We start from the raw sequence: 25,483 nt of genomic DNA, 5'->3' as shown, positions 1-25,483 counted from the left end.
AGGACCACAGGTCCATCTCCTGTCTCATCAACCGGGTCTAATTATTCAGATGCAGATGAAAAGAAAAAAAAAAAAAAAAAAGCAACCACAGGTCCCTCTCCAGCCACCTCAGCCTGTGTGTGGTTATTCGCCTTCTCCGTAAGTGGGAAGAACTAGGGGCTCCTTGGATCCTCTGCACCATGCCTTAGTCATCGCCTTTCAGCTCTCTCCAGGCAGAACAGGGCCGAGTGCTGCCATTTTGCAGATGGTGAAACCAAACAGGCAGTCACATATCCAATATGAAAGCGAACCCAACCTTTAAAAGCCAAGTGTGGAAAGGGCGGGAGCCCTTCAGGATGCTCTTGACACTCTTGCTTAAATGACTCTCCAGAGACAATGACTCAGGGTGTAACTGTGTAATTCTGAAATTAGTGACAACACAGTGCGCCAGTCCCCCCACCTTCCCCCCACAAATACCTGAAGGGCCAAAATGAAGAGCAAAATAAAATGCAAGTTACAAAGCTGCTGATGTGGTTAGAGTGGAAGTGCTGATATTAGGAGGAGGAAGTGGTTAAGTGCACCCTGGGTGTTTGGAAATGGCCACGTCTGCAGCCCGGTAAGCCGATGAAGGATGAGCTCTCGCTGTCTCTGCCGGGCAGAGAGATTGGCCCTACACTCAGGAGGTGGGAGCATGGCTGTGAGAGGGCATGAAGGTAAGAAACACTATTTAGCAAACACCAGTACCCTCCTACAAGGAATCTTCCAATTCCGAAAGTGACCCTATTCTAAAATTACCACGTGGCAAGTGGCCAGGCCAAAAATCCATATCCAATCAGTGGTAATGGACTATTTGTTGCATTTCCTCATATAGGGTTGCAGCACTGCTATAAAAATCTTGGGCCAGTAGTTTTAGATTTATTTAACCAGAGAGGTACCAGCATCCTAGCATTGCCAGCACTGGAGAAACCTGTGAAGGGAAGAAGCTGATGCAGGCTGCTGGTAGTGGTGGAGGGTCCTGTTGGGTTTTACTTGCATCATCTTCCCCTTCTAGCTATACATTCAATGCCAAGACCCTCTTCTGGTACCATAAGATAGGATTCCACTGTATCGAGAGAAGGCAAAAGGAGAAGAGGGAGGCATTATGCTAACTGGAAAGAAAAATGGCACAGTAAAGCTGTTTCCAATTCAACTTTTCATTCCTAGCTCAATAGATAGCTTTTGTTCTTGCTGCAGTGACCATCCCAAAGGATTCATCTTGGGTCCTTTTCTGGTCCTGATTAACACCTAGATCTTTCTTTAGAGCTCGTGCCTGGCACTCCAGTATCCTCTAACCCTCCAATTTAATAAAGATCAAAGACAAACCTATGGCAATCTTAGACTGCTGTGGCCACGGTAAGGCGGTACGGAGACAAAAAAGAGCAAATGCTATTCCATCAGAGGGTAAGGAAGCCCGGGCCAGCTAGGATCTAGATAGGTCATCCCTGTATCCCTCATTTTCAACTCACAGTGACACCAGGAAATGGGAAGAAAGTATAGAGAGCCCTGAGTATTGGCAGATCATCCTCGAAACACTCATATGGCAGTTCAACTGCATGGCAAAGGTACTCAAGCCATTATTTCTTAGATGTCTATGTGGCATCTGTAGAATCAGGGCTCTTGGTGATGGCTGGCCGTATCTGTCCATAGTCAAGTCTAGAAGAGTCTCTGTGCGCAGGTTAGGACTCTGTGGCATTACCTCCAGACCTTTACTTTTCCACTGAATGTGACACTGCCTACAAAGAGATTCTGACGTGGAGGACCACGCAGAAGCAGAGGCAAAAGACCCTGTTTCTTTAGCCTTTCTTCATAGAAAAATGACTGGCTAACCCCTGATGGTATCTAGACAGTTTTTTGAGAACTTAGATCAAGGATGGCAAATACGTGCCAAATCCACTCAATGGGTAGTAGCTCCTAGGAGCCCTGTTTTGAGAAGATTCTGAGCCCTAAGCCAAAGCAGTGCTAAGACTGGAAAGGTCTGCCATGGGTGCTAGATAGGGCAGGGGGGGTATGCGTATTTGCCATCACTGGCTTAAGCAGACAGGACTGGCGTGTGGAGAGCACAGGTGAGGACTAACCATGGTTCTTTGTTGATGCTAACATAATGCTGCTCCCAACACACATGCCAATGACTAGCCTGCCTCCCTGGGTATCATGGTTTGTCCACAGTGAAGTTCCAGTCCTAGATTTTAGCTAAACTCTGAGAGAAGAATTTTCATTCATAAGAAAAATAATGACACAAGCTGTCGCCGAGCGTTTACTATTTACAAGGGCACCAGTCCTGGGAAATTTTCTATATATACGTGACTTCCACACCAACCCTCGAGAGAAGGTGCCTTCGCTGTAGGTGAAGGAGTTAGGTTCAGCAGCCCCGCTGCACTACGCAACCTTAGGAGCACCATTCTTCGGAGTTCTATTATACACTGAGACTGCCCTGGATTTAGAGAAACTAAGGATCATGTCCAAGGTCATTCAGTAAATGGCGAAGTTGGAACAAGAGCGCAGGTCTGACTCTGCACATGTTACTAACAGAGTTTTTAAGTGACCAGGAAGGGAAAAATGTCCTTACATGTTCTGGATATGGGTCTAAGGATGAACTTACCCCTTCCTGAATAAGTGACACGTGTTGTTTAGACCAGGTTAGGGTATCTGCTGTTAATTCTCAAGCCTGCTCATAATCTTATTTCATGCACCACAGCATTTCATAACAGACTATTGGTCACTTTCATTTCCAAAATCCATTTAAGTTCAGCTGACCAGAAACTGTCACAGGTGGAGTGGCAAGTGGAAAGTTCATCAATAAAGCCAGATTTGGTACACAGAGGATCTTGTCTAGTCCTTGGCAACAGACACAAGGCTAATGGCAAGAAGAGGGCAGGGTTATGGTTGACTCATCCACTAGAACAGTCACTACTGTGTCCTTGGAGGAGTCACGTGTGAAACCCCAGAATGTTAGTTTTACCTGGAGAGCAAATGAAATGTACAATCTGCTTACTCTTTGCTGGCAGCTCTGGCAGCCCTGCTATTGTATATTAAGGGCTGTGTTCTAAAAAGATATCAGTTGAATTATATAATTCCAAGGAGAAGATATTAACATTCAGGCAGTGGGTATGTCTGGGAATAGTTAGGACAAACTGAAAAGAGAGATATGATGCCTGAAGATCCCCAAACATGCCAAGCACGAAAGCTCACACTCAAATCTACATGGGTGTTGGGGTCCCGTGTGAAGCTCGTCTGGTAATAAAGAGAATGGGGCAAGTCTGCATGAGGTCATCTTTAGTGTGGAAAGTAAATATGATCTGCCAGTCAGAAGATATGAAATAAAGAACTATTTTCCAAATTAGGCTTCCAGAAGGAAATGGACAGACTTCACAAATAAGGGATTTCATCTGAAAAAAATTTGGAGCTGCTTTTCTCTTATATTAAGGATATTAGCTTCCTCCCCCACCCCCCTTTTTCTTTTTTAAAGAGAACCCTTACACCAAAGCTCAAGAAGCAGTGAATATCAGGATGACTGAAGAGGTAAGACAACCAGGAATTATTACTAGGGGCATCGGATACAACTAAATTAAAATAAATAGCACCCAGCTCTCCTAGCACAATCCTTACCTATGAGGAGTCCAGAAATCTCTTATCTCCTTTTTTTTTTTTTTTTTTTTTTTTTTAAAGATTTTATTTATTTTTTAGAGAGCGAGTGAGAGAGAAACAGCATGAGAGGGGAGAGGGTCAGAGGGAGAAGCAGGCTCCCCGCTGAGCCGGAGCCCGATGTGGGACTCGATCCCAGAACCACGGGATCACGACCTGAGCCGAAGGCAGACGCCCAACCATCGGAGCCACCCAGGCGCCCAAGAAATCTCTTATCTCCTGATAGAATTTTTCCATTCGTTCTGGGTCACAGGCTCTACATAGCTATACAGAAGGTAGACCAGGATGTGCCTGGCAATAGTTGTTGTCCACAGGGATGGCTCATAAAGAAATTTATGTCAGACAGGCAGATAGTACTGAATACCATAGGTGGCAGGAGTTCTGCTTAGCAAAGCTCTGTTTGAAGGATCTTCATGACCTTGTGTTTGTAATGATAATCTTGTAGTGAACTAATAAATGCATTCTCCAATGGCAATCAATGCCCACCATACTCATTTCCAGGCTTCAAATTTTTTTTTAAAGATTTTATTTATTTGAGAGCAAGACAGCGTGAGCACAAGCAGGAGGACTGGCAGGCAGAGGGAGAGGGAGAAGCAGACTCCCCACTGAGCAAGGAGCCCAATGTGGGACTCGATCCCAGGGTCCTGGGATCATGACTCGGGCCGAAGGCACATGCTTAACTGACTGAGCCACCCAGATGTCCCTCCAGGCTTCAATTTAGATGAGGTTTAAAGCAAGTACTGTGGACCAATCTAGTAGAAGGATGCAAGAGGAAGTCATGTTTGAGCCTTCTGCATCTTCACTCTCAGACTGATGTGGGTCAGAAGTAAAGGTGGAGAGGGAAAAATCAGTCCAGGGACCCACCTCGGCATTGCAAAGGAACCTGCTTATGGAGGAACAACATCTGTCAGGTCTTAGGGCTATACTTTCTAGTTCCTTTTTCCTGGTAGGAACAAACTGAACTGGCAGAAGAAACATCAGTCTCTTAAGGAGTTTATAGTAATAAGGACCAATTCCCCAGGGAAAGGAAGAATCCCTCTGCTGAAAAGGATTTTCTTCCCTGAGACAGAATTATATCCTTGAGACCTTCCCTACATGTCCCCAAGGAGGCCAAATCTCTTGTGGCCCTAAATCTTATTCTGTCCCCAGCCCCAACGCTGGGATGTGAACACTAGTCTCAGGAGGGCAGTGAGGCCTATCAAACTTTACCAGTCAGCCTGTATGACATAATTACAGGTAATAGGATCTTGGCCAAACCAATGAAAAATTAGGCCCAGCAGCTATTTCAGAAGAATGGATGCAATTCTATGCTTGACTGGCTATGAAAGTTCCAAGCAGAAGAACAGGGAAACAGACAACATGCCTAGCTGAGCCAGCAGCTTTGCAGCGAGGAATCCCACTGCAGCCAGACACTGTTGGCGCCTATCAGCACATGCTGCTGAGCTAGCCTGGGGAAGGCTACTGGTGACTGGTACCTGGGGAGTTTAAAAGCTGGCAGGGGAGACCCAAGCAGCCAGGGGATGGGAAAAACAGGGTGACATGACAGTATCCTCCGTTCTTCATTTTCACCTCACCTCTTCTCATTGTGATGCCATTTTCATTTAGGGGCTGGAATGGGAATTGAGGGCCTCCCTTCTAGGGCTTTTAGAGATACCTGGCAAGGGCCAAGAACCCAGAAATGAAGGGGCTGTAAGTAGGGAGGTAACAGCCTAGTATTCACGTGGTACTTACAGCCTATCACTGAACAAGAGTTGGTTGACTTGAACTTCAAAATAAACCCTTTGCCTCATTTAATAGTTTGATCCGCAATAGCAAAGGATGGGAAATATACCAGGGAGGGAAAGAGATGAGTAGCCTACTGGGAATATGATGAAGGGACACTAATGATTTCTATCTGGACAGTGGAAGTTTTTCAAAAACATTCACATATCATGATCTCATTACCTTTAAGTATCTTGGCTGGAGAGCTTGGGAGACCCAGGGATGTCAAGGTCCCAAAGTAAGAGCAGAGTCAGGTCTTGGTAATGCACTTTTTCAACGAGAAGCTCCTGACTTAGCAGCTGTGTGTCCGGCCTCAATACTCCAGTCTTCCTCCCTGACCCACAAATGCTGAGCATAAAGAGCTTTCCCAAAGAACTACAAAGGCAACAAAAGAGCAGGCCTTCTTCCCGATCTCTAGAGTTAGGTCACAGGAAACCAAGTAGTGGATTTAATGAATGTCTACCTATTAAGCATCTCTTATAAATTAGGCAAAGTACAAAGAACACAAAGACAAAAACATGGATCCAGTCCTTGAGAAGCTTACAATCTGGGGGGGGTGGGGGAGACTGACACATAGATCCCTTCAACGTCATTGGTCAGTGCATGACAGATGTGTGCACAGGACGCTATGGGGACCAAAGGAAGGGCATCACACCCAGTCTGGGAGATCATGGAAAACCTTCCCAGAAAAGGAGGTGTATCTTGAAGGATAGGTAGGAATAAGAAAGCAAAGAAGGGGGATGGTTGATATACTGAGTGGGGAACTTGGGCTGATCTAAAGAGTGGGAGAGATGAAATGGAATGGTAAATATGGGGAACTGTGAGAATAAGGTCAGTGAAATGAGTAGTGTGTAAGACATGAAGCTGGAGAGGTAATCAAGGATATATGTAAACTAAGGAGATTAGACTTTATCCCAGAGGCAATGGGGAGTTATAAAGTTCTAAATGATGCACTTACTAGATACGTCTTTTAAGAAAGATTAGGAACATGGATATATATGATCAAGCTGAAATGGAGCAAGACAGGTCAGAGTGGAATCATTAACTAAAAAAAAAAAAAAGAAAGAAAGAAAGAAAGAAAAAAGAAAAGGAAAAGGAAAAGGAAAGCCCACAAAAGTCAAACAAAAGATGAAGCAGGAATCAGGCAATCGAAAGATGTAAAAACTGTGACAAGAAGAGAACAAATATTTTGGGAAGGTGTGGCCATAGCAAATCCCTCGGATCCCTCTGGAGTCTTGTGAGCATCCAGAATCAGACTCAGTGGTTCCTTAGTGGAGATGAACTCTCAGTTTAACTGCTGGATCTTTAGGGAAGTCCTTTATAAATTAATTAGGTCCAGATATTTGAGGGCTGAGAAAGGACATAATACTGCTAAAAGAATGACCACATTCTAATAGAAAAATTGGCAAAATCTGGGGAAGAAAAAGCACCTGATTTGGAATGTAGACATCTGGGTTTTGGTATCTGCTCTACAACAAGCTCTGTGAATAGAGGCAGGTCACCGTGCATCTCAGTTTCCTGAACTGTGACACTGGGATAATATTGCTCGTGTAGGTTTGCTTTGAGATAACAATGAAATATTGTATATGAAAGCACTTTTACACTAGAAAACACTATGTAAATGGAAAACCTGATCACTATTAAGAGTGATTTTTCCACTCTTAATTTTCTATTTGAGCCCCCTTCAAAGAAAACAGCCTCTCATGGAAAACAAAGACCACTGGTGGGGGATGAATCATCAAGAGTGTGTGGTGAGGTAAGAGAAAAGCCTTAGCCTCCAATAGCCCTTAACACCTCAGAGAGTTAAGAGGGTGGTTTAGAAAGGTGACCTTACTGCATTCTCTTTTCCCTGGGCAGTGGCAGAGGTAATCTAGAATACGGTGTTCTTTGCAAATGAGTGAAACGCTGGTAGACAGCTGGCTCTTCCCAGCAGGTTATTCGTGGCTCAGTGAGGGTTACGGGACCCAGGGACAGTCTGAGAACAGTCTCGCTGGCCTTATGGGCACCAGGTTTCCTTTACCCTTCTGGGTTTCCCAGTGGCTTGAACTATCCTTATTACTTTCATCCAGAGATCTAACTTTGCTATTGCTCCTTCTCCCATGTGTCTCCTGCCCAGGGAAGGGACCTGCATGGGCAGACGGGAACAGCAAGGGTGAGGGCACATACCACAGCACTATGGGGAAATGTGGACAAGCAGTTTCAATGGTAAACTGCTTGGACCGTTTATTATCTTTCTCAGACAAGATGCAGCACACTTGGTGGTAAAAACAAAAAACAAGAAACCATTTTTCTTTTATTCTAAGGTTTCTCTCCCGAACAGCTCTCCATAAATACACACCAGTATTCACTGCCAAGTCCATATTCCTCTGAAACGTAAATACATGTTCTTCAGACAGCAACAGTTGCTTGTGATCTTTTGTGCATCTTTGTTTTTAAAAAAGCGGGGTGGTGGGAGCGAGGGGAGCCAGGACTATGCCCTGGCCACCGAAACCTGCAGCAGGAGCTCCCCAGGGGGGCATCCTCCCTTTTGATGCCCGCAGGAGAAAGGGAAATAGGTCAGGGCAGCAGCCAGACTTTTCAGCTCAGGCTGTCCAGCACGAGGACATTTTCCAGACAGCAGCAAAGGGTGATTTCTGAGATCTCAAGAGGACAAAGGGGTCACTGAGAAAGGTCTTGGAAATGATCACCAAACCTCCTACATCCCAGCTCCTGCCCCAGGGAAATGTACCTCTCAGAGCCTGGCACTGTGAAGAGGGTTAAACTGTGGCACTGATCTCTTTTCATGCCTTAGAGCCCCTTCTCTAAGACTGCAGGATTTCCTGACAGGTGTGAAGAGATCCCATGTGACTGTTTTAGTCACAGGAAGGGCCTCAAAAGGAAGAGGATGGCTTTGGATTGCTACATCAGTGTTTTAGACAGGAATACCAAGGCAGGAAAGAGTCACTCAGAACCACATGATTAAATGGAGCTCGAAAACTGAGAGCGTGCACATTTAAGCCAGTTATCTACCCATTAGCTAATGCTCACCACTACTTCTGGGAAGATGCTAGCAATGGGCACAGTTCCCCATCTGGGAAGCTACACCAGATCTTCCTGTCCTTGGCAGTGCAGCAGAGAACTGCCTGAAAGAGGCAGCTGTACTGCGGGAGGGGGGCACACAAGCTCATGCCGTCCAGTGGGACACAGCACTCATATAGCTCACAATCACAGCTACAGCAATGAACACAATGATCTCACTCGGCGCGGCCCAGAAGGAGCCCAGCCTGAGGCAGGGGACATGAGAGCAAACTGTCATTTTCAGGGCTGCAAGCTATTTAAACCAACCAACTCAGCATATACTTACTGTATAGCAAGGGTCAGCAAACTTCTTGTGATAAAAAGACAGATAAGTAAATATTTTAGGTTTTGCAGGCCTTATGGCCTCTGTCGTAACTATTCAACTCCGCTGTTAAGAGGATGAAAGCAGCCATAGACCGTAGTACATAAAACAATTAGTGTGGCAGTGTTTCAGTAAAACTTTATTCACGAACACCGGCAGTGGGCCGGATTTGCCCACCCCTGTTACATCCTAACTGAGTCAGGCTGGGAAGAACTGTTGAGCTGATTGGATTTCCTCTAGAGTTCCTTGGCTGCTTTGGCCTTCAAGGCCACAAAGGGTCAGGTAACAAGCTGGTATCTAAAGTGCTCTTTTTCTTGCCCTGGAGCAAGAATGCCAGAACACCCAGACCCCTGACCTGGAACAGTCTTCCCAGACTCCTAGCTCAGGGAAAGAAACAAAAGACAACTGGGGCGCCTGGGTGGCTCAGTCAGTTAAGAGTCTGCCTTTGGCTCGGGTCATGATCCCAGGGTCCTGGATTGAGCCCCGCATTGGGCTCCTTGCTCAGCGGAGAGTCTGCTTCTTCCTCTCCCTCTGTCTCCCCCCGCCCCCGCTTGTGCTCTCTCTTGCTCTCAAATAAATAAAGCTTAAAAAAAAAAAAAAAAAGACAACGGGAACTAATGGCCAAGGAGAAGGACCACGTAGAAAAATGAAGAAAAAGAAGAAATACAATGAAAGGTGACAGGAAAGACAGGAAATGGGGCTGAGTGGTAGCCAGGAATGTCAGTAGTTCCGTGCTAACTAGTGTCACTGTAAAACACATTTAAGGAAAGCAGGGCTATCAAGTCTCCAGACAATGGGGACCATCTGAAATGTAAACAAGAGACTTGCGAGAGACTCTGGCAGGTTCCACATGAGGCTATGGGATGGAAAGACTACAACACTCTCTTTACCAAAATAGAGAAAGAAGAGGCAGCAATTACTGCTCTGGCTACCCAAAGCCAAGACAATGCAGTCCTAAGCAGGGAGTCAGGCACCTGTGCCCCAGCTTTGTGTCTGCTTCCCGGCAGGGGGGCTGCCCCAAGGGCAGTGTCCACTGTAGGCTCTCCCCCACGCCACACCCTTTCCCAGTCAGTTTACAGGTTCACGCATATGAGTCGAACTTGATGGAGGCACCGCTGTGGGATCAAATAGGGGGCCCAGCACATGCTGTGAAATGACGGTATCTGTGTGCTTCTCCTTTCCTATAGGATACTGCAAGTTTCAAGTAACTGGGAAAAGTAGGCAGGGGACAGACAAATCCTGGTCAAAAATAAGATACTAAAAAAGAAAAATTTAAAGGGGAGGGATGGGACAGGATCAAGGACAATCAGATCATAATACCTGATTACCTGAGCTAAAGCTGATTGTCAAGGGAACAGGCACAAGGTACAAAAAACCTGTTCAACGGGGGCCACCACGGCGGCAGCATCTCCGCCCCAGAAGAGCACCCGGAGTGGGGCACAATGGAGGCTGCCCTGAAGGTAAGAGCTACTGGATGCTAGGCTGTGAATCCACATTCAGGCATCCAGACAATTACACAGTACTTTCTCCTAAGGGTGGGGGGCGATCTCTGCATCCAGGAATGCCAATTCATCAGGCTTTTCTAGATCCTTGTGGGGTAGGAAGAGGGCCAAGAGAAATGTTCTCCACGACAATGTATGGAATAAAAATACAGGTAAAAGTAAAGTGAATAAACCTAGAACAAAACAAAAACTGCTCATCATTCCTACACTGTTCAGAAAACAGTTTTCATACATATAATGAAGGGAAATGCCCAGGAGAACAGGCCAGACTGGTTCCTTTAGTAAAACTTCCAAGTTATCCTGAGTTTAGGCCATACTCCTCTTTCCTCTGGATAAAGATCCTTCAAAACAGTCAGGCCAGGTAATCATATAAGCAGCTAAGAAAATGCAGAAAGTTTCTATATCAAGAGACCCCAACTTGGGGCTCTGCAAGATTGGGGCACTACAACCAAGAAAGCTAAATATCAAATCTGGATTAGACTAAGATCTGCAAACTCACATGCCAGGGGCACCAAAGAAGATGGGGAAAAATTTATCTTTTTTCCACAATCAAGTATCAGCAAACATACAGACAAAGGGAAGATCATAGTAACTAAGAGAGTAAAAGAGCTTTGGGCCACTGACTCCTCTTAGTGGTCAGTATTCTCTCTGACCCCCCCTTGTGCTTTTGGATATCATTGGTGGGCCAGAAACACGATTGGGTAGAAAAGTGGCTGGGGAAACAAGAGTTGAAAAAGAAAGGGAAAGAAACTTTAGGAAACGTGAAACACCAGGGGAAGACGGCGGTGAGAAAGGGGAGGGCAACACAGAAGTGGGGCATGGCAGGGAAGTGATGAGAATGTTGCTAACGGAGGTCTCAGGCAATCCAAGGAGGGCCTTTCCTCCCTCCATCCAAAGCACAACCACCGAACATCTGCTACCTCTGTGAGGTCTTTAAGTCACAGACCCTGTGTGGACTCACTTGCTTTTTCCAACCCAGAACTGCTCTGTAGTTCATTATCCAAAGGCTCACAAAGAGGAAATACTAAAATATCTGCCCCTTCTACCTAAGTACCATGCCCCAAATTACAACAGTTACTGAGAGACAACTGGAGTTTAGATTCTTAAAATACTTCTCTAGCAGGGGCCTATCTGTAACTGTTAAAAATTCAAGCTACACTGTGCAGTTACAAAATAGAGGGGAGGGGGAAGGCACTTCACATGCCAATATGAGGAGTTCTTCTTCACAAACTCGAATGCATCTTACCAAAACCAAAACAGGGGTCAACGTGAGACTGAAGAGACAACCGGGGGTAAGCACTCGCATCTCTACCCCACTGTACAAATGGCCAACAGAGCTGGTGCAATGCCCAGGTAGCTGCAGTTTGTTCTTGGGAACTGGAACCCATAGCTCTTGAACTAAGAATTCAGGACTCCTTTTGCCACACCACTTGGTTTCACAAAACGGGAAGGTAAGTGCTAAAGAAATCCCAAAGAGGCGGCAACCAAAAGCAAATAGTACTGCTCAGCCAGAAGTCAAAGAGGGGCTTTTCTACAGGCCAGGGCAGTCCAACGCAGTATCCTGGGCTAGCTTGTTCTCTTGTGCCTCTAGTGCCCAATATATTCACTGGTGATTCAAACCAAAATGAGAGATGCTGTAGCTTATGAACATCCCAAAGCCCACACGTCTGATCTCAAGGATCTACAAAGACCCATGAGTGAGCTAACCTCCTGGACCCCATAATCTTTTAGCTCTGTGCATATTATGATATTGCATGAAAGCTGAAGGGACCCTATGGGTTTGATTGTAAAAGAAATGAGGACAAAGGCAGATCTAAAATCCTCAGCCTGAGCCTGGCACACTCCCCCACTGTTCCTTTCTTGTGCCCACCTAGCAGGATGAATGACTGGAATACTCCTGGAAAGAAGATGGATCAGTTGACTATGACTTGATAAAAAATTAGCAGGTAGATGGACACCACGGCAGCTAAGAAGCTTAACTCCTGCCTGCAAGAGCTAGCTCAACAGGCAGAAACAGAAATACAATTAAATTAAGTCAGAAAACCCGCTACAGAAAATGCAATTACTCAAAGATACAAATAAATGTTCAAAGAAAATTGGCCTCTGACAGGGTTAGTCAAGCTTCTAAATCCAGCTGGAGGCAGGCAGCTCAGGCTAATTCGCCAAGGAGGAGAACTGCAAAGCTGTAAGCCCTCTGCATTAGGATGCTGGTGAGGTGGGCTTGGTGTTCGCCACGTATCCCAGGATGCCAATGGTGAGGGGTGATTTGGGGGTGCCTGGTCAATGATGCAGGGCTCAAGGAAGCAGGCTGTGGGCAGACCTACAATGGATGGTGGATGTGGAAGGCTGAGCATTGGAAAAAATGACAGACTGATTTCTGATGTGGCAGGAACACATCAGGCCAAGGGAGCCCCATTTTCTCACCCCTCTTCAGACAAGAAGCAACCATAAGATGTCCCACCTCTCGCTGCAGCACCAGCTCCTTGGTGAAAAGTGTTGCTTCCTCACTGAAAGGCTCTCCTTCCTGCACCAAGCCTGGGAGGTTCCGGGCTCCTCTGGGGCATTCGATGCCTGTGTCAGGAGAGAAGGAGAATTTGTGATGAAAAGGGGCCCAGAAGGCCTAGCGCCCCTGACCCTTCCAACAGGGCAGGACTTAGATCAGAATGCCATCACGTCTGAGATAAGGGGGCCCAGAGAGAAAAACCAACCACCAGGGCAGCAACAATGAGGGGCTCTCAGTCACAGCATCTGGGAATTGTCAAGAGGACCTGGGGAGTTCCAGATAAAGACGTGCAGGGAAAACAGGCACACCCAGATGTGGGATGCACCCCCGTCTTGTGCTCCTCACTCCTTACAATCCAATCGTCTCACTGTCTTAACCATCATTTTTATAAATGGCTCTCTCACCTAAATTATAATTCTGCCTCCCAAGAGCCATTCCAGCTGACTCTTAGACATTTTCTCTTTACCATCCGACTTTCACGTCAAATTCACAAGTGTTAATTCAGTGTTGTTTTTCTCTTCATAAGCTTCCCCCACTGTCCTCTGGCTATAGTCTGGACAATAGTACCATCAGTTTTTCATTCAGAATGAGAAACAGAAGAAAACAGAATACTGATGAAGTATTAGGTGTCTGGAACCAGACAGACCTGGATTCACATCCTAATTCTATCACTTGTTTGCTTTGTGACCTTAGCCAAGTTACGGAACCACTCAAAGCCTCAGCTGTCCTATTTGTAAAACTGCTAGAATAATGTATCTACCTCACTAGGGGAGCCTAGGTGACCTAGGGGAGATTATGTACGTAAAATATGCTGTAGCATAATGCCTGGCATATGGAGAGGTATAATACATTTTAACTCTTATTGTTTTACCATTATTAGTAGTATTATTGCTTGTAGTAATCACACATGCTCATAACCTCAGTTGTCTTTCACTCCATACCTGGTCTGTAAGACCCCTGAGGATCCCGTTCTTCACACTTCTTTATATCCAAGGACAGTCTTTTACACAACACAGGTGCTCACTAACCAACTCAGACTGCCTTTTCTTGTTCCCTTTGATTCAGGCATTAATTTTGCAAATGTATTTATCACTAACAGTGGTCACCGGTGACAGACCATGAAATATGTCACATTTTGACACCCAAGTTACTTATAAATATTTCCAAAAAATTCATACCGTAGCTGTAATTTTAATGCAAAAAGCTGAACGAGGCTAGAGACACAATGAGAGGAAATGATTAAAGTATGGGGGAGGATATATTTAATGCCCAGATCTCCGAAGCACTGCTGGTCTCTGCTGCTGCAGCATAAGGCAGACCCGGGAGGTGTTATGTCTTACTTACAAGCAGCCTTAGGTGCAGGTATAAAACATCTGGCACAGGGTGTCGAGGCTACTGCAAACACCTACCAGGGAGCCTTTGGGCGAAGAGGGGCCACCACTGCTGGGACAGAATATACATCTCTTCTGGATGCAGCCAAGTGGCTGCTCATGTTTCTGGCCACAGCACGGATTCAAGGTCATGAAGCTCAGAGGAAAGGGAATAGTTTATACTTTGGGTTTTCAGAAGCTCAAGAACAGAGCCTTCTCTCTAAGCCTCAAGGCCTCACAAAAGGAATACAGCACATCAGACAAAATAGCAGCGAGGGAGAGCAGCAGAAGGCCTGCAACTGCAGCAGGCCTGCACTCGGGCTGGTGGCCAGGGCCGTTCTCCCACCGAGGTGCACATGGGGCAGCGGAGGGCCTGGCCCAACTGTCCCATGGGCAAGCAGATCACTGGGGCAGCTTCATTCTGGGCACTTCAATGCCAGGCTGCTGCAAGAAGTGGAACTGATTTTTGTAAAAGAGAGCAATAAACTCGGAGCCAAAGAGCCTGAGATTAACCTTGAAGGGAGAGATGGGGCTAGAGTAAAACTGAATGAAAGACAGCTCATGATTTCTACAACATCAACAGCCAAAAACACTTTTCATTTTATATCTGCAAACTAAGCAAGAACAGAACTGTCAGAGAGAAAAAATAAACAATTCTATTGAACTTTTTGGCCACATACCCACAGGTAAAGCATTGCTGCAAAACAAGAATAACGTTACAATAAGTTTCCAGTTTGTTTCTGACCTTTAGCAGCCATCTGGGTGGGGCTGAGCTGGGTACTGTTGGTGGGGTGGTTATGAACTGGGGACTAGAACCGGGAGGAAACTGGGACAACTGACTGGGCAGCAGGAATTGGGGGAAAGGCTTTTCACAAAAAGGGCACAGAAGATTCCTGAGTCTCACTGGTTGAGTAGATGTACCCATTCTACTCTGCTGTCATGATCTTGGTATCCAGAAATCTCAAGAAATCTAGACATCCCAGTAGCTCTCTTTGAATCCTGGGAGACCACAAAATGATTTAAATCCAGAACACAAGATGGCTCAACAAGCCCAGGGAGTTAAACAGATCACGCTGAAATGGCTTCAAAATGTCTTTCAGGAGAGAGACCTCTGGGCCTGTGGTGACCAAAACCGAACCACTCCATGCAGACTCAGAGGCAAAGCAGGGCCTTTCTTAGGCTGCCCCTCCACCCACCAGCAGCTGAGCTTCAGCTCTTTAAGAGGAGGAAGCACAAGCAGGTGGTCTCCCTGCCCCTTTCTGAGTGGAAAAGAGTAAACATGTCGATGCACATTAATTCCGGTCAGGCAGACAGGCAAGAGAAAGGAGAGGGAAAAGAAAAGTTGCTTGAGAACAAGAGCATTATCTCTGCTTTTATCATTTACTCCCTTTTCTTCTGGGCTGTCTCTTACTTCCCTGTCTCCTCTGAAGTAACCCCTTCACAGTCAAAAACCTCAGTCAAAACTGTCACATCTCAGCTCAGGACAGACAGGGAGGCTGTATGTTAAAAACACATCCAGTGGGAGTGGGAACCTGGGTATGAGTGCTATGGGAAAAACAAGAGGTGTAAAATGAGTATTTACTGAGTACCTTCTCTATATAAATAGACATAAAGCCCGAAATCACAAAGCTACTAAGTGGTCTATAGGAACCCTAGACTGTCAGATGCTAAAGCCACTGAGAAAAAGTCCAGTTTTGGAGTTCACAACATTGTAACTAGAGGGTGTTATAACCTATAACGGAGATTAGGTAGGAGTCCAGGGCCTGGGTCCTCCATGTCTCGTTGAGCAGGTGAGCAGGCTCAGGGAGTCGAGGCATAGCTGGTGTTTGGACATAAAGTGGAGGGGCGCTGGGCACTGGGGCCGCCATGGTAGCAGTTTCCATGCTCAGGAATGGGGGAACTGCTAGGTGGTGGGGAAAGGGGGGTGGGGAACGCTGCCAAAACAGGGCCTGGGCAGGGAGAGGCAGAATGTACTTCTACAGATAAGGAACTGTGTAGTTGAGTGTTTTCAAATCTTTAATTTTATTGTGACCCATATATACATTTACATATGGGTATATAACTTACATATAACGAAGTTTCCACAAAACAATGGTTAATCTTTACTACATGTGGTATGTTCAGTATCTCTTCCATTCTATTTCATTAAAGAGCTGAGAGGCCAGCAACTGCAGCAGGCCTGCAGCTCGGGCTGGTGGCCAGGGTTATGGTTAAGTGAAATAAGTGAAATAAAAAAGATGGTTATGACATTGAATTAAACCTCCAGTGGATCAAGGCCCTCAGCTTGACACTGGTGTAGACTACCTAAGGGGTGAAGACAGAAGCCTGGGAGGGCCCTAATGGCCCTCTTACAGAACTCAAAGGCTACAGTGAGTGCTTATTTATCAGCTTCTGGACTTGCTTTTGTGTCCCAAGGGATCAGGGGACAGGGCAAGGAATACTCTGTCCACTAAGACAGGAAAGCAAACAAGTGTTAACATTCTAAAGCCAGGAGGACAGCTGTTGCTGCTGACCACCAGCTGAAGGAAGACACATACTGTCCACAGGAGGTGCTCTGCTCGGCCTGCCTTCCCCAAGAGCCTGGCCAGTAAGTCAACCCAGTCCCCGCTGCACCTTTATTCTAACAAGGACTGCACTACTGGGCTGGTGTCCCTGGTGTGCTGATCTGTTACCAATACGAATAAGAGAAAGAAAAGAAGAGAAAGTGTAAAGAAGAGAAAGAGTAAAGAAAAGAAAAGAGGGCAAGAATTAGAGAAAACAGACCAAGGGAAAGAAAGTTCGGCTCTCAGAAAGCAACGCCAGGCCGCAGCTCAGCACAGGCTGACATGCAGCAATGCGGAGCTCCCAAGACTGTAAATATAAAGTGAGGTATCGCTGGAGTTCCAGAAGCCTTCCCCAGCCAGGTGAGAAAGTGCCTGTGATTCTGGATCGTGCAAATTACCACCACTAGCTGTCTTTCCAAGAGCGCACAGTGCAGTGGTGCCTGAATAAGGACATACAAACTCTGCTGGGCTTCAAACACCACAGGTGCAGGTTAACTGCCGAACTTACTCCTGACACACTTACAAGCCATTTAAAAAAACAAAAACATTTTGTTTAAAAAATAAATTACAATAAAAAAATCCCATTCTTTTTTTTTAAATTTTATTTTATTATGTTATCACCATACAGTACATCACCAGTTTTTGATGTAGTGTTCCACGATTCATTGTTTGCGTATAACACCCAGTGCTCCATGCAGAACGTGCCCGCCTTAATACCCATCACCAGGCTAATCCATCCTCTCACCCCCCTCCCCTCTAGAACCCTCAGTTTGTTTCTCAGAGTCCATAGTCTCTCATGGTTCATCTCTCCCTCCGATTTCCCCCCCTTCATTTTTCCCTTTCTTCTCCTAATGTCCTCTATGCTATTCCTTATGTTCCACAAATAAGTGAAACCATATGATAATTAACTTTCTCTGCTTGACTTATTTCACTTAATCCCAAACATTCTTAAACATTTTTCCTTCCCTACTATGGAGTGTGCCAGAATGAAGAGATACTGTACCCTATGGGGCTTTTCAACTGATGTCCATGAAGGGAAGATAAGACAGACACCCTCGCTCCTAATCCATCTGGCTCCTTGACCTGTTTAAAGCCCTACAGATCTATCTGCGTATAGCTAAAAACCCATTATTTTTCATATCTTTCTTAATGCTTTCTGGGATATGATGGTTGCCCAGGACGACTTAAAATAAAAAAGAGAATGTGCCTGACTTTGTATGGTTTAGGAAGATAAAGTGCACCACTAGCTATCAGCACATCATGGTTCTGGTTTCTGCTCTTCCGCTGACGAAGTATGAAACCTTTCTGGGCCTCATGGCCCGTCTATAAATTAATAAAGGAACTCCAAAGTCTCCCCTGGAGATAAAATCCTACAATTTTGGCTATGCCCTTTTGAGATTCCTCACCCAAGGCTTGACTCCTGGAGTTCAGGGTGCCCCCTTTCAAATTTAAAATGCTGGGCTATAGAGCATTCTATTAAAAAGAAATTATACATCCAGAGACATTGACTGACTAGGTCAATTAACACCAACACTTTGGTCAGTCAGCTTTGGAACAAGAAGTACAAATTCTTGTTAATGATACGATAATGGCTATATAAGAGATTCTACTGATGGCTGTGTGAGAGTCATGTATCGCTCTGAATATTTTACATTGTATGTTGAATTTTATGATAATTAAGCCTCTGGGCTCAAAGTGTGTTTGCGTTTTCCTTTATTGGGAGCTAAAGGGAAATGTGGCAAATCTGCCTTGGCTAGAAGTGACACTTCCCAATGGCACTTTGTCCAGCAAACAAGAGATCAGGCATTAACTAAAGGAAACAAAACTCTAGTGGAAACAAAAACTAGTTGGAAGCCTTAGTCAACGGTGCTTACTTCATGTCCAGTGTGTGCACTACCGCATTGGATGCTACCGAGGGAAGGGCACAGGAGGCTCGCAGACATGATCTTAGGATACATCAAAATGCTGCAGTTCACACAGTACTTTCCCCTCCATTTCACACACACACACACACGCACATCAGTGCCTACTCTGCGTTAGGCACTGTGCTGGAAGCTGAGCACTCAATGATGAAGAAAAAGAGGACTTTATGCCAATAAAGCTTAATCACCAGCAAGAAAACATTCTATCTCTCTACCACTGCATAAGGCCTGTGATTGGTGACTGAATTTACTATTAAAACTACAGGTTGCAGAATGCTAAGAAATAACATGTGCTAACTGGACTATGGTAGACAGATGCATGTGTGTCTGGGAGACTGTTGGTAGAATGTACTAGACAAGTCAATCACGGGGCTCACCATGCCAAATCCCTTGCTAAGGCATCAGGCAACTAGGTTCTCTAGCCCTTGACCCTGGCCTCTGTCCCCTTCTCACCACAAATTGGGGAGGGAGGTCAAAGCTGAAGGTGGGGACTGACAGGGGGCCAGGGGAGAGAGGGAGAGCTGAGGCCACACATGATTTGAGGTGGCCAATCTACAATCAGTCTGGCAGAGGGAGAAGAGCTCTGTCCAAATAGAAATGGAAGAAAACAGGTGAGCCAAAAAGATTCTCTTTCTGGAATTTGAACCCAGCAGTGTGCAAACCATAAGCCTATCAGGAGCCAGAGAAAGGAGGCAGTAAGCGGAGGGGACCAACTGGCATCCACGCTGGAGCACTACCACCAGAGTTCTACTGTGGAGGGCCTGGGGCCACTGCAAAGCCATAGTCAGCCTCTGGGTGCCAAGAGCTGAGACACTGGACCTTTAGATTTTTCAGGATGTTCCCAGAAATCTGCTCTTTCCCTTACTGCTGCCATGAGCAAGCCTATATGACAACCTGGTATTTGCAACCCAAATAAAACTAAAACTAAGTTGCCTCTTAGGCTGGGTACTGTGTCACTCAGATTTTATTCTTTCCAACATCCAATACACTGCCTAGCATACAGTGGCACTGTAGATCCTCAAGAAATGCTGAATAAGTGAGTATTGGTGAAAATACTTCTGAAAAGAAGTAAATACACAGAAAAGGAAACGGCTAATGAACTGTCAGGGTTAATGTAGACGTTATGCAAATACCAGGAGAGGGACCAAAAGACTCCCTGACTCCGTACATCCCACTTTCTCATGGTTACATAACATTTCAAGGAAAAAAAGGCAAGCACAGCTACACCCATTTACCCCACTGGTCTTTAGCTCAGCACACTTGGGAGTGCAGCTGAAATAGAGAGAGGGAGAGGTCAGCGCTGACCAGCAACGCTGGTGAGGCCTGAGGATGGAGCATGGCAGAGATGCTCAGTTTCCATACAACAAAGGAGGGAAACCATCCCCACTTAGAATCCCGTGTTCTGCTATGGGAAGCTGTGTGGCCACATGGAAACGCAGAAAACTGGAGCACATTTCAAGGGAGCAGTGGAAAATGACTCAGGGGCGGGGAGGCCTGCCTTTAAAGGAAAGATAAAAGGTGCTAAATCTGTACAGTTCGGCTAAGTGGTGACTAAGAGGGTGACAAGATAACAATCTGCAAATATTTGAAAGGTGTAAACACGAGAAAGGAGGGAAAATGCTTAGCTGGAGAACAGGGGGTGTAATTATTAGAGGAAAGAAAAATCTGGACAAAATATCAGAAAAACTAAGCGTGGGGATGACTACTGGGTTATAAACAAGCTTCCCAATTGAAATGAAAATGCTGCTTTTTGACCCTAAAACTGAAACGTGGCCACTAAGCCCATCCCTCTGCTTAGGAGAAGCAGCCAGACCAGGGAGCTGTTATTTTATTTTCTACATTTTGGGAAAGATTTCTTGAATAATACTCAAATTTAAGTATCTCTGCTTTAAATGTTATTCCCTGAAATCTTAATGCATTTTTTTGTTGATTGAACCAGACAAAATGGCTGTCCTGGTGGGACTTTCCGAACAAACACTGGCTTTATCTGCCAGTATGTGCTATGGCCCTGGCTGACAGCAAAAGTGGAGCTGGGTACAGAGCCGGGTGACAGCTGGGAAAGGAATGGGAGACTACACCATCTTATCTAGCAGGACAGCTTCATCCTTTGCCTTTAAGACCCTAGGTAAGAATGCTGTAAAAGTTTCCCAGATGGAAACTGCAGACACTTCTCCCTTCTTTTTAAATACACAGTCCCTTGGAGTAAACGTCAAGGACAAGGCAAGGCACAGAAAGAACACCAAAATAAGCTTCCTGTCACACTGACTGCACTCCAATACCTTTGCCTGAGTTCCTGCTGCTGCAGCTAGCCAATTTATAATGCACAGACTCTCAGCAGAGATTTTTACCCCCAGATTCAATTAGTTCTGTTTCTATACTTTCCCTTACCATCCTCCCCCTCACCATCAAAAAACAAAACACAAATTTTAAAACCCCGCTATGTACAGAGAATAAGACACTTAAACTCTGTATGTAGCCTAAGAGAAGTAACACTTAACTATGTCCAAGTCAATTTCAAAAATTCTTTGGTGTTAACAACCTTTAGACAGCTATTTCTTCCTTGAGCATCAAGAACAAAATCCAGAACTCTTAAGCCAATGGCACAAAATGCAGAGGCAGACAGGCCATCTGCCTAATTTTAAGGAATGTAGTTATCACCTGAATATACATATAAGACCAAATTAACAAATCACATAGTTCTCAGAAGCGTAACACATCTCATGCACCAACCTGCTCTGAGTTCTCTCTTATAAGCTTTAAATCAGAATTAATTTGGAGACCTCAAATTGCAAATGCTGTCAGTGAATCTGTTAACAATTGAGAACTGCAAACCATCCCATTAGGGCCAGCTGGTCCTACATTTCCTACAATGGCCCAAAGAGCAAGGCAAATGGTGGACCAGTTGGTTCCAAAGAGTTAGTTCTACATGATCTGAGGCCTCAACTCGTACTTAAAAGGGTCAGAAATGAAACAAGGATTCTGCATGGTCTCAAATTCTTTTTTCTCTCTCTTGTTCTCTGAACTGCTATGTTGTTACCACAGGGGAGGCAGCATCTTGTGGGCCAATTTTGGAACATGTCACTGCTAAAGCTCTTTCAGGGATCAGAATATAAAGGGATAAAAGAAGAATGAAGGGATCCTAATTAAAGGGATCCAACTCCTCAGGTAATTGTAGTCAGGGCATCAGAACTGAGTAAGAGCAGAGACTGAAGCTGTTTTTAGTTCATAATTCCAATTGTTAAGGGTCGACTTTTATTGGGTTGTTCTGATTTGGTAATGTTTGATGCATTTGTTGAAAGACCAGAAGCTGAAGTTAATTGGGAAGAGAAGCAATAAGATCCAGTCTTCATAATTTGATGGGAACTGCGGCTTCCTTTGAAGAAAGGAAGGGGGTGAAGGGGAGGCATCTATAGAAAGGAGGTACAGAGTCCCCCCACCACCCATGGTTCCCCTTTCTGCGGTTTCAGTTCCCCATGGTCCACTGTAGTCCAGGAGCAGATGACCCTATTCTGACGGACTGTCAGAAGGCCAGTAGTAGCCTGATGCTACGTCACAGTGCCTGCGTCATTCCCCTACTTCATCTTTTTTTTTTTTTAAGAATTTATTTATTTGCGAGAGAGAGAATGAGAGACAGAGAGCATGAGAGGGAGGAGGGTCAGAGGGAGAAGCAGACTCCCTGCCGAGCAGGGAGCCTGATGCGGGACTCGATCCCGGGACTCCAGGATCATGACCTGAGCCGAAGGCAGTCGCTTAACCAACTGAGCCACCCAGGCGCCCGTCCCCTACTTCATCTTATCACGTGGGGATTTTATCATCTTACATTGTCACAAGACACCTGAGTACAGTACAATAAGATACTTTGAGAGACCACATTCACGTAACTTTTATTACAGTATATTGTTGTAACTGTTCAATTGTATTACTGCTGTAAATCTCTTATGGTGCCTAATTTATAAACGAAACTTTGTCATAGGTATGTATGTACAGACAAAAAAACCCCACAGTATATATAGGGTTGGGTTCTATCCGAGGTTTTCAGACATCCACTGGGGGTCTTGGAACGACTCCTCCTTGGATAAGGAGGGACTGCTATACGGTGCTTGGCTTTAAACATGTCTTAAGTTTCTCTGATACAAGTCATGGGCGTATAACCTCTAAGACAGGGTTGCCTTCTCAGGTCTTATCTCTAGCTGCTGTTAGCCTGTTAATGGTGGATGACCACTCTGGCTTACTGGAGGTAAAGTAAATGCCAGTATCTGGAACACAGCTGATACTCAATAACTGTTTGTGTTTTTTTTTTTTAAAGATTTAATTTATTTATTTGACAGAGAGAGTCACAGCGAGAGAGGGAACACAAGCAGGGGGAGTGGCAGAGGGAGAAGCAGGCTCCCCGCCGAGCAGGGAGCCCGATGCGGGGCTCGATCCCAGGACCCTGGGATCATGACCTGAGCCGAAGGCAGACGCTTAACGACTGAGCCACCCAGGCGCCCCCTCAATAACTGTTTTTGCTAAATGAATGCCAGAGATGTTAAACCTAGCAGAAACAGATGCAACAAACCTGTTATAACAATGTCCTATTCAGAACACTTGGTGAGTTCATAAGGAAATCTAGTAACTCTTATTTCTAGGACTCTAAGGCAAGTGGGTGTTAAATGCTAAACCACTGCCCACTTCTAAGGAGGAGACAAGGAAGGGGTGGCTTAGAGGCCTTCTATTGGATTTCTGGCTCTAAGTCCAGCCAGGCAGTGTGTAGAATTGGCTTCACCAAACTTGATTTATCAGTGGCTTTAAGACACCAAAGAATCATTCCCAAAAGGGGAAAAAAAATTTTCAGATGGAGCTGGTGCAGCAGATAACAATCGGGTCAGCATCAGAATAACCTTTTATAATTCTCCCTGCTGCAGAGCAGGATCTGAAAACAATGATTTTTAAAGGGAGGAAAAACTCTCACTGATTAACAAGACTGTTCCCTCCCCGTGGCATCCTAAGAGCATGGCCATAAACAATCCGGCCAGGCTGTCTCTGGGGGTGTTTGGTGGTGGGGGGGGGGGCGGGTTGGAGATGGCAGGCTGTCTGCTTCCCAATACACATATTTGTTTTGGGTTTGCTATAAGCAGCAGCTGCAATCATATCACCACCAGCTAGGAGAGGAATGAAACAGGCGGGTGTAGGAGAGAACTGTGCCGATCCCCAATTGTCCCCTTGAGTTTCTCTTCAGAGCCCGTATCAAAACAACAACCTCATATGGACGTTATATAGAAAACAAGGCACTGGAGTTCACAAGCAAGGGTCACTCACGATGGTCTTTCCAATGACAAGAAAGCAGCAGGGCTCCAGCTTTTATGTAACACCGGGGCACCATGGCGACCGCACCCAACAAGCACAAACCCCATGTCTGAGCAACGAGGAGGAGTTGGTTTCTATGAGAACCTCAACTTTTGCTTTTCCTGACTTATTTTAAACACATAACTTTATCTTTGAATCAAATAAAACTTAGATGTATTTTTTTCCCCTTTCATTTTTGGCACTGAAGAATTCTAATCTTGGTCTTTTAAATTCCATGTTAATAGATAAAGAGGAGAATATTATACTGTCCAGGCTGATAGAGAACAGCCACTGGGTCGGGAGAAAGCCATAGGAAATACCCACATGGGTCCTGCAAGTACAAGCTTCCAGAAGGTATTCTGACACACACACCTGGCAGCCGAATGTAAAAGCTACTTACTTGAATAAATTTAGAGTGACTTTCTAAACCAAGCTGTGTTGTGTTATTTGAACAAAATGCTTCTGAGATGTGTGGAGTATACTTCCAATCTATTGCCCTTCTTGAGCCTTCACTCACAGAAAATTGTTCTGAGCTTCTCCTCAGAGTGAAATCTAAATGTCTAGCGATCAGTATACTCGGCTAGCAGGACTGCAGCAAAAGAAACCAGCTAGTGTCAGGAATACTAAGACCCCAAACCAATGGGAATGAATAAAACTCTGACAGCAGAGAATCTCTCACTAAGAGCCTTTACCTTACTAACGTAACTTAGCAATAAATAAATAAGAACAAGCAAAAAGAAAGGAATTCTGAAAGGGCAAGGTTAAGGTTCTTCAAGAGCACAGGCTGATCTTGACACATAAGTACATTCTATCCTTGAAAAGTAGCTTGAATTCTGGGCTGTGGGCGAAGAATGGCTTTATTTTTTATTTTTATTTTTTGGTTAGCATAACGTAAAGGGGTCAGCAGACAACTTCCTGGAGACTAAATCCAGCCTGCTGCCTACTTTTGTACAACATATGAGCTAAGTAAGAATGGTTTTTACATTTTTGAATGGTTAAAAAAAAATTTGTGACATGTGAAAATTACATGAAATTCAAATTTCAGTCTCCATAAATGAAATTTTACTGGAACAGAGCCACGCTCATTTGTTGTCTATGGCTTCCTTCATGGCACAACAGAAGAGTTGAGTATTTGTGACAGAGACTATCTGGCCCAGAAAGCCTAAAACATTTACTATGTGGCCCTTCATGGGAAAAGTCTGCCAACTCCTGCTCTAGGGAAAGCTGAATGCTGGTTAAGAGAAAACCTACCCAAGGCAGAGTTCAACTTCCCAGGACTAGAACATCAGAATAGCTGGCAGCATAAGAATATCTTAAATAATAAAAACAATACTAAAAAAAGCCTACAGTCCTGTAACAGAGAAGGTCAGAGGAAAGGAAACATGGCTCAAAGGAGAGTGGCTGAGGCAGCTGACATGAACCACAGGCGTATACCCTCGACCTTCCTCTCCTGTACCTCATTTTAGCAATGTCCCTCTCCTATATGTGTGATCTTTCCCCTTTACTCCTGCTTTTCCT

At 45.1% G+C, this 25,483-nt stretch overlaps 1 protein-coding gene across 1 annotated transcript in view; it reads right to left on the bottom strand.

Annotated features, from left to right (window-relative positions):
• SND1 (staphylococcal nuclease and tudor domain containing 1) overlaps window positions 1-25,483 on the bottom strand; it is a 394,531-nt gene that overhangs the window by 84,004 nt on the left and 285,044 nt on the right. The window contains exon 18 of the mRNA XM_044920011.1: window positions 12,764-12,873. Coding sequence (XP_044775946.1) covers window positions 12,764-12,873 — 110 coding nt within the window. The remainder of the gene's footprint in view (window positions 1-12,763; window positions 12,874-25,483) is intronic.

This window comes from Neomonachus schauinslandi, chromosome 12 (assembly GCF_002201575.2).
Source record: "Neomonachus schauinslandi chromosome 12, ASM220157v2, whole genome shotgun sequence".
Taxonomy (NCBI): domain Eukaryota; kingdom Metazoa; phylum Chordata; class Mammalia; order Carnivora; family Phocidae; genus Neomonachus; species Neomonachus schauinslandi.
The sequence above is the reverse complement of the archived record's forward strand: the minus strand, read 5'-3'. Positions and strand labels throughout refer to the sequence as shown.